At 35.5% G+C, this 10422-nt stretch overlaps 1 protein-coding gene across 1 annotated transcript; it reads right to left on the bottom strand.

Moving 5' to 3' along the window:
* Positions 1 to 7079: 7079 nt before the first annotated feature.
* Positions 7080 to 10132, bottom strand: LOC311079893 (very-long-chain (3R)-3-hydroxyacyl-CoA dehydratase 4-like; the record flags this gene model as incomplete). Its single annotated transcript, XM_084109615.1, has 3 exons — positions 7080 to 7324; positions 8690 to 8824; positions 10114 to 10132. 3 exons carry the CDS (start codon positions 10130 to 10132, stop codon positions 7095 to 7097), a joined length of 384 nt encoding a protein of 127 aa, XP_083965741.1. The 3' UTR covers positions 7080 to 7094.
* Between the last annotated feature and the right edge of the window lie 290 nt (positions 10133 to 10422).

The raw sequence follows: 10422 nt of genomic DNA on the forward strand, positions 1-10422 counted from the left end.
CAGTCTCTGGATCAGCAGAAGTGACGTGAACAGTCTCTGGATCAGCAGAAGCGACGTGAACAGTCTCTGGATCAGCAGAAGTGACGTGAACGGTCTCTGGATCAGCAGAAGCGACGTGAACGGTCTCTGGACCAGCAGAAGCGACGTGAAGTGCGGGCTCAACCTCGCCCACTATGAAGGGAGACCCACAAAATAGCAAAACAAAATCTATATATTGAACCAGAGTCCATCTGGGGTCAGTCTCAGGCAAATAAAAACTCACGTCCTGATCCAGTCCCATCCAAAAGCAATCCTTGAGTTCCCCGTCGTCCAGCGGGGCCAGGTGGCAACAAGCCACAAACTCACCCACATAGTCTTCTATGGGGCGACCATCCTGGAAGATGGAGCAGAGTCTAGTTACTGGGTCCATGTTGTCCTTGCTGCTGGATCTGGGTATGGCGAAGTCTTCTGTCATGAAACTGCTCAGAGACACGAAGTAGGAGATCCAAATGCAGCTTTATTTGGCTGGGGCAATCCAGAGGCGTAATCCAATGTACAGGCTAGGGTCATACACAGGCAGGCAGTCAAAACAAAGAAACAAACAAAACAAACAAACAGGCAGGCAGGGACCAGAGGCAAGAGAGTAATCCAGGGAACAGGGCAAGATATCAAAACCAAGAAACAAGAAAACCAGGGAAACGCTCAGAAATGCAGTGTGACACAAACAAGACTTCGCGGTGAGTGAATGAATGAACATGGTATAAATAGACAGACTAACAGGATGAGACAGGTGAATGCAATCAGTGAATGAGGTACAGGTGAATGTGATCAGTGATAAGTGATGAGTCCGGGCAGTGAGTATTGGGAAATGTAGTTTGTGAGTGATAATAGTCTTATGTGGAGTGCCCTCTGGTGGCTCTCAAGGGCACTCCAGCTGGTGACCGTTACACAAACACTGAATAGTATGAAAACCGTGAAATTTCAAACCACAGACGTATTACTTGCTATTTATGTCACCCATATCGATTCAATTTGACAGTTAACTTTTTTAATTCAAAGACTGTGGTGAAAACTTAGGCCTACCTATATCTGGCGCTCTGCAACTGAGATGAAACTGAGGTAAAAAAAAATAAATCAACTTTTAATCAGCTTTTAATCAACTTCACTGAAACTTGAACACAAGTAAAATCAGCGAATCTTCTATGTGCAAAAACACTCTGACTCGAAATGGATAATATAATTCTAAAAATCTGCTTTTACTAATTGTCATTTGCACTTATAAATTTAATGTATGATTATATATATGTCAGAAATTGTATTTGTGAACAATATTTACACTGTCTGTGACTGTAACAAACATTTAATTGTGTGCTTTACAAATCTTTAATATTCGATAACACAAGACTATAAAACGCTTAACTAAAAACTTGCATCCACTTTCACAATATAAAATGTCACACTTGCTCTGTATCACTCCTTCTGAAGACACGTGTAAGGTCCAACATGGAAAATCATCCGGTTTCCGCGGGCTTCTCTCGAAAATTCTCAGAGAAAAAAATGATTCACCGAATCATCTTGAGAGGTTCATTTTCATGAATCGCTGAAATCCGCCCATGATGGATTGAATCTGACCATGAATAAAAACTGAAACAGCTAGACAAATTTTTTGTGTAATTTAATTAATCTGTGCTCATAATTGTAAATAACAGTAATGTTTTAATGTACACACTAAAATAAAATTGAAGTTTAGGTTTCAATGCAGTCTACCAGACAGCAAGATATATAGATAAATTAAGTTTAGTTTACTAAGTTTAGTTTACAAAGTAAATTTACTTCTATTAAAGCATTAGAGTATAATTGAAGTAAAACCCGCAGAAAATTTAGTGCAGCTGTTTCAACTTATATTTATAAGTTAAAATAACAATTATCTATCTATAAATTACAGAAACGTCTGTCTGTCTGTCTGTCTGTCTGTCAGGGCTGGACTGGGACAAAAAATCGGCCCGGGCATTTTGGCCCAGACCGGCCCACTGTATGATCATAAACACCACTCATCTTTGCACGCCCTTAATTATATGCATACCAACTCCTATTCATTAAAACCACTAATGCCATGTAATGAGTGAGTATAGGAACGAGTGAGAGTTAACAGATGAAATAAGTAAAAATGTGACATTTATTAATACAGTCGAACTACTTCACAGTGGTGAATCCTAAAACATGCTATAATCTGCATTGGCATAGCAATAAAAGTGTTTCTTACAGGATTTTTGGTAAAACTGTGGTGGGTGGATCTCGGTGCTTCTAGGCTCCCCTAGGGTTGAGAAGCACTTTCAAAATTAAAAGCTCCAACCCATATTCAGTGTGCAAATTAAACAAAGAAAAATTCAAACTTACAGTGTCTATTTACATTACACCTAGGCTACTACATAATAATAGTTATAATATTAATCCAATGACAGTAATTGCCATATTTTGTAAAACAAATGCACTAAAAAATAAAGGAAACTTTCATAATTAGTTTTGTACCAATTTCTATACTTGAAAGAGATAAGCACATGATCTTTTATTTTGACGCAAACTGCATCAAGCTTTTATTTTGGCGGAAATCATGGTTTACAAACGCCTCTCATTAGATTTCTAGTGAATTGCGGTAATCGTCAACTGTGCAGATGTGGAAATAATCTGTAAGTGGGTTATGGGTTCCTACACTCATGACATGGCCTAAGTGTTTTGAAAGTAGTTCTGCTTACCGCAGGCTCTACACTCTCTCATCTCTCTCCTGATCCTCCTCACTATATCATCATCTGCCACTGGAGCTGATGAAGGAGCTGATGAAGGTCAGAAAACATATATTTTGGCACATAAAAAAAACTAACGTTGATTTTTGCATTTTGGTGAAGTTTGAGTCAGATCATGGGGGGGTTGTGATATTTTATAGTGATAATGACTGTAGTGCAGCAGAAAATGTTTTTTAAAAAGGCATAGTTGTTCTGACAGCAACAAAAAACAAACAAAAAAAGCATGAAACACAAACCTGAGGGCTGTGGCAATAGTTCAATAGTTCGGATTGAGCTGATCAACAAACGGACAGGGAACTACGTCATCACGTTGAAAGGTCACGCCTGCGCCGGCCGAAGTACCGCCCCACTGTTTACAATGCGACCGTACGTAGGAGGATAATTCAAATAGTATTGTTTGCGATTATATATATAGAAATCGTATTCAGTGAATATGAATAGTATATGAATAACATTCTGATGAATATGAATAGTAGTTCAAATAGTATTGCCGGCGCAGGCGTGACCTTTCAACGTGATGACGTAGTTCCCTGTCCGTTTGTTGATCAGCTCAATCCGCACTATTGAAGGTAAAAAGTCTATAAATTATATATTTCTTTTTTTTAAATGACCTATCGTTTCGCTAGATAACAACCTATTCTTCAGCTGTGATCGCGTACAGCCCGTTTAAACACTTAAAAGACTTTTGAAACTGCATTGATTTGGACTTAACGATGGTGACCAATGAAGTCCGTTGTAAATTTTCATTTTGGGGTGAACTAATCCTTTAACAAGTGCATTTATAATGTACAGTACCAGTGATGTTTAGTTCTTCAATTTGATGTTTTAAAAAATAGGAAAGTGGTCACAAGTATAAGCCCTGGAGTAGGGCAGGAGTAAAATTTAAACGTCAAACCTTTCTTTCTTTCTTTCTTTCTTTCTTTCAAAGATAAGATTATCACTCTTAAAGCAGAGATCACCTTGCTCAAAGATGAGTGTGATTTTTTGAAAAAGGAAACTGAAAAGATGAAGTCTGCTGTCCCATCTGCAATGGCACAGAGATATACTGTTACTATAGTGCCACAGCCCTCATGTTTGTGTTTCATGCTTTTTTGTTTTTTTGTTGCTGTCAGAACAACTATGCCTTTTTTAAAAACATTTTCTGCTGCACTACAGTCATTATCACTATAAAATATCACAACCCCCCCATGATCTGCCTCAAACTTCACCAAAATGTGTTTTCTTCAAAATTACAGTTACTACAGTAATATCAGGTGGCACAAAATGTTTTAGAGTGGAGGATTGTTCGACAACTTAAAATTGAAGGTGTAGCTTGCTAAGAGCATGTATACTGTATATTCATATTTTTGCAGTGCAGCAAGACCAATGGGACTCCATCAACTCCTCAACTTCAGAGTCCCCAGTGGAAGTTAAGAAAAAGAAGAGCAAGAAAAGAAAGAAGAAGAAAAGCAAGAGAAGCAAATAAAGGGGGGGGGGGGGGGGGTATAATGTGTTACTTTGTTGTTTGAGTATACTGTAGAAAAGACAATGTTTTATTAAGATGAAAAAGTGTTTTGAAATGTTTTTGTAAAATAAAAGTCAGAAATTAAATCGGATCCTTTATTGTATATTTACTGCACTTACCCTGTAACTACACAGAACAAGGGGGTAACAAGCGCCACTTTAATTTACAGCCCGCAGGAGTTACACTTAACTACACAGAACAAGGGGGTAACAAGCGGCACTTTAATTTACAGCCCGCAGGAGTTACACTTACCCTGTAAATACACAGAACAAGGGGGTAACAAGCTCCACTTTAATTTACAGACCGCAGGAGTTACACTTACCCTGTAACTACACAGAACAAGGGGATAACAAGCTCCACTTTAATTTACAGCCCGCAGGAGTTACACTTACCCTGTAACTACACAGAACAAGGGGGTAACAAGCACCACTTTAATTTACAGCCCGCAGGAGTTACACTTACCCTGTAAATTCACAGTTGAAACGGGTAACAAACACTACTTACTATGTAACAATACGAAACAACACTATTTGCACAGTAATTACAGAGAAAGGTAGGCTACTCTTATAAATTTTTTTAAAAAAACCTTTTAATTACACAGTATATTTGCCCTGACATTTAAGTGTCATTGCAATACAATGTGATGAGGTAAGTACATGGTACGTTCTAAATTAAAATCATAGCAGAAACTATTTTTTTTGGCTTAACGTTAAGTAGTTTAGTAAGAAAAGCCAATAAATAGCATTGCCAATGTTTTTCGAAATCAGCTGTTTATAAAATTGTTTCAGATAAATTTTTTATCATACTGTGCTTACATACAGCCATATATATATATATATATATATATATATATATATATATATATTTAATTTACAACCCACAGATGTCAAAATTACCCTGTAACTACATTGCACAAGAACATATTTTTCCAGAAATGTGATAAAAACGTTTATACAACAGACGTACAATTTTTGCCTGGAATATATTAACAGAATAGGTACCTGTTAGTTTTAAAATAATTACATTATAAATAATTTGCTTGTATATCTGGTTGTACACCTTTATTACCCAAAACTTAACATATTGTTCCCTTATACCTACACGGAGGTACACTATAATTACAGAAACATACACCGTAATTTCGGTTTACTTACGAAGTTCTTTGCAGGTTGTATATCTGCTTGTTACCCCTTTATTACCCAAAACTTAACATATTGTTCCCTTATACCTACACGGAAGTACACTATAATTACAGAAACATACACCGTAATTTCGGTTTACTTACGAAGTTCTTTGCAGGTTGTATATCTGCTTGTTACCCCTTTATTACCCAAAACTTAACATATTGTTCCCTTATACCTACACGGAAGTACACTATAATTACAGAAACGTACACCGTAGTTTCGGTTTACTTACGCAGTTGTTTGCGGGTCGTAATATAAAGTGTTACCAAAAACTGTTAATTGGTTAACAGAAAGTTTCCTTATATACGGTAAACAACTGTGATAGATCTAACGGTACATTTAATGTAATTTTACTGTAAAATACTGTTAAATTTACAGTTTTTGGAAGTGAAAAAGAACAAGTCATTGTATAATTTACAGTGAAAAAACGTATATTGACATTTCCACAATTCCCTGCGTGACACTTCACATTTGATGTATTTTTGTTGAAATAACTATGTTTCTTCATAGTTTTCTTAGTTTTTTCTAATCAGTTATGTACATTAGGGTTTTATGTTATATTTAATGTTGTTAAATTAATGCTTATTGCATTTCTAAAATTGTACGTGCGTTACCATGATGGTGTTTAGTGTTTGTATGAATGACACTGTGCAGCTTCTATATAATAGTGTTAAAGGGATAGTTCGGCCAAAAATGATATTAAACCCATGATTTACTCACCCTCAAGCCGTTCGAGATGCATATGCCAATCATTTTTCAGACGAACACATTTTCAGTTATTTTAGAAAATGTCTTCGATCTTTCAGTGGTTATAATGTCAAGTTATGGGGTCCACCTCCTTCAAGTCCCAAAAATGTGCATGCATCCTTCACAAAAGTAATCCATCCAGCTCCAGGGGGATAAACGAAGGCCTTCTGAGGGTAATCCGTGCGGTTTTGTCGTAAAAATATACATATTTAAAACTTTATAAATGAAAATAACTGGCTTCCGGTAACGCTTGACGCACGTTCACGGGAGATGGATGCTGGCGTATGACGTAGGACGTCATTAACACTTCATTAACACTATATTCTTAATAATTAGTTAGTTCGTTAATAGTTATTAATGAGGCTTATCTCATTAAGTAATTATTGATTACATAATAATGAACTATCTCCTAAATTTTATATTACTTACTGATTAGTTAAGCTTGTTTCCATATTAGTTAATAGTAGTAGCTGAAGTGTTAATGTAGTGCTACTCATTAGTCCTGTATTACTTACTGCATAGTTACTTATTAATGACGGACCATCTAAAGTGTTACCCAAACATCTAATAAACATCTTTTAAAAAGCAGTTTTACATACATTCTGAATCATAATCTTAAAGCCTTTTAATGTCTATATAATATCTGACAGGAAACGTCCACAGAGGTATTGCAGATGAGCATTAAAACATTTGGAAATTACTTTTGGAACTCTCAGTAAAATGGGTTGCAAATTACAAACCTATTAATGATCTTCTTAAATCTTAATTTGTGGCAACAGTTTGGGAAATATTTCATAATATCACAAAAAACAGGAACTAGATTTTAAAAAGTGTGAGAAAGAGAAAATACATGTGCAAATTAGCTCTTTTGGTAACACTTCACAATAACAGTAGGCTACATGAATAATAACGTATTATTACTTGAAATAGTAAGTACATGGCTTGTACATTAGTGCTATGAGTATGGTCTTTATATTTTACCTGCATAAAGCGAGGGAAAAGTCTGCACTCCTCAAAACCATCTGCTATGTGAAACAGTTCTAACAAAGACAGAAGCTGACAAAAGCCCATCGTAACACCAACAAAATAGAAGGTGCCGGCCTGGGCATCTAATAACACAACACAGGATATCAGAAGAGCTGTGTGATTATTTAAAGCAGTAAAACAGCAATCATTAAGAACAGTTCATGTTAATGTAAGTAAGTAGACAAATTCTAAGTATTTTAAGTAAAATATGTCTATTAAAAATGCAGGCCTGGTTTCACAGATAGATCTTAGATTAAGCCAAGATTAGACTTTAGTTAAATTGGGACATTTAAGTAGCTTTTATAAACGTGACTTAGAAAAAAAAACATTACAGGTGTGCATCTTGAGACAGAACAATGGCACTGACTACTATTTTAAGATATATCTTTGCAAGTTGCTTTTAGTTAAAACAGCGCAAACATGCATTTTAGTCTGAGACTAGGTTAAAAGGGATAGTTAATTAATTCTTTCATTAATGACTCACCTTCATGCCGTTCCAAACCCTTAGGACTTTTGTTCATCTTCAGAACACAAATGAAGATGTTTTTGATGAAATCTGAGAGTTTTCTGTCCCCCCATTGACAGCTACGCAACTACCACTTTGACACTTCAAAAAGTTCATAAAGAGATCGTAAAACAAATCCATATGAATTGAGTGGTTTAGTCCAAATTTTCTGAAGAGACTTTATACGATGTACATATTTAATTTAGGCTTTTATTTACATTAAAACATTGATCAGTAAACATAAACAGAAGCTCAACCGAACCTGCTTGACACGCGAGAACAAACCTCATTGGTTCTTGCAGAAGCTCAAAAGTGCTGCGTAACAAGAGAATGAACCTCATTGGTTCTCGCACATCAAGAGAACATGCTTGAGCTTCCGTTTACCACAACTGATGTGTGAGTTTTTTAATGTGTTTGTGTGAATAAAGGCCTAAATTAAATCTATTTATCATATAAAGCGATCGTATCTCTTCAGAAAATTTGGAGTAAACCGCTTAATTCATATGGATTCATTTTATGATCTCTTTATGAACTTTTTGAAGCGTCAAAGTGGTAGTTGCGTAGTTGTCAATGGAGGGACAGAAAGCTCTCAGATTTCATCAAAAAGCTTTTCATTTGTGTTCCGAAGATTAATGAAAGTCTTACGGGTTTGGAACAACATAAGGGTGAGTAATTAATGACAGAATTGTAATTTTTGGGTGAACTAACACTTTAAGCCTCATCTCTAAAACCAGCGGGTAAAGTAATATGTTTAGCGCTGATTTGTGTGGAAATCAAGAGCCCTTTCGTAAGTGTTCTGCTTTGGTTGTTACTCTTAAAAACCACTTTCTCTGACAACAACTGTGTACATTTGGGACAGCTAAACAAACTGAGTGTTTGTTTAACATACCAGATTAGTTACATGAGCACACATTTCAAATGCTAGCTCATAACTGTTGCTTACCTTCCCCAAAAGAGAGAAATCTGGCTGTCATATTCGCGAAAATCCATGTGTGTCCACAGAACTGAAGCAAGTTGTATGAAAAGAGATATGTGAGACTGAGGCTAAACCAGCAAAAGATCACATTTAAGTAATAGACTTATACAGCGAATGAAAATAAGTCATTTAAAAATTATGCATTTGCTTATGCAGAGTTTTTTCAAGTAGAACATTATCAATAGCCCATTATCAATAACATTATCAATAAATTAGACAAATTATATGCTATTGGTCTTTCTTCTGATTCTTTATTATTTTTTAATTATTTTCTTCATCACAGAAGTCAATGCGTTACTTTTCAAGGCAGCCAGTCAGGCTTCAAAATTATTGATAAAGGAGTTCCACAAGGTTCATCCTTAGGTCCTCTCTTATTTTCCATTTTTATTAATGATCTACCGCAAATCTGTCCTGATAGTTTAATTCACTTATATGCAGATGACACCGTAATATATTCATCCAGTTCTGACATCTCACAAATTCAATACTCTCTTCAATCGGACTTTAACTTAGTTCAAAAATGGTTTTCCTCTAATGAACTCCTCTTGAACAAAAACAAATCTTACACTATGTTGTTTTGCACTCGACCTAATTCTTTGCCTATATCTAAAAGCTGGTCTATTAGTTTTCTCGATGGAACAGCTTTAACAAAAGTCGAAGAGTTTAAATATCTTGGTCTCTGGCTTGATACTCAGTTTTCCTTCAAACCTCATATTAATTCAATCTGCAAGAAAATATATGGTCAATTGAAGTCACTTTATCGCTCTGTTGATTGCTTTTCACAACAGGTTCGAAAAAGAATTATTACGCATTTGATACTTCCAATAATTGATTATGCTGATACTATATACGGGAATACTACTGATTCAAATCTTCGTCCTATCTCTGTACTTTATAATAGTCTTTGTAGATTTGTGCTCAGATGTCCTTATAGAACTCATCATTGCCAAATGTATGAGTCTTTGTGCTGGCTGGCTCCCAAGTCAAGAAGGCAATTTCACTGGTTACTACTTATTTTTAAGTGTATTCATTTGCATTTCCCTCCGTATTTGAAATGTTACCTAATTTCTTTTAATACACAGTACAATTTAAGGCATACGGATCAGCTCTTCTTTTATGTACCCAGAATTTGCAAAGAAGTGGGTCGTCGTGCGTTTAAATTTAAAGCTACATCAGACTGGAACAATCTTCCCTGCTTGCACAGATCTATAACTACCTTTTATGTTTTCAAATCATCTCTTCTTACTTATTTTCAAACACCGTGTTCCTGTTTCTGATCTCTCTTTCTTTTAATTTGAATTTTATTTATTATTTTTGTTTATATTGTACATGTTTGCATTTATGTACCTGTATGCGTATAGTGAAGTGTGTAAGCATATTTAGGCCTATACCTTGTTTTTGTATTTCCATATTCGCAGATGGCTCACTGATTTTTCTTCGATTATGGTATGGGCTAAAAGTGAAGGGATTAGGTTTGTGGGAGCATTGTTAGTGCGTGCGTGTATATGAATGTGAATGTTACTGTATCTAAATGTTTGTTATAGTCTTGTGTTGTATTTACTTTAATTATGATTTTCCATTTTGATGCTGGTTTCTTTGTAATGTAAAGGACCCCCTCGAAAATGAGATGGTGCACCTCAAGGGGTTATCCTTGAAAATAAAGAAATAAAGAAATTATTCAGTCATTTTTATGCATAATT

This window comes from Abramis brama (assembly GCF_963993115.1).
Source record: "Abramis brama genome assembly, chromosome: 3".
Lineage (NCBI taxonomy): Eukaryota > Metazoa > Chordata > Actinopteri > Cypriniformes > Leuciscidae > Abramis > Abramis brama.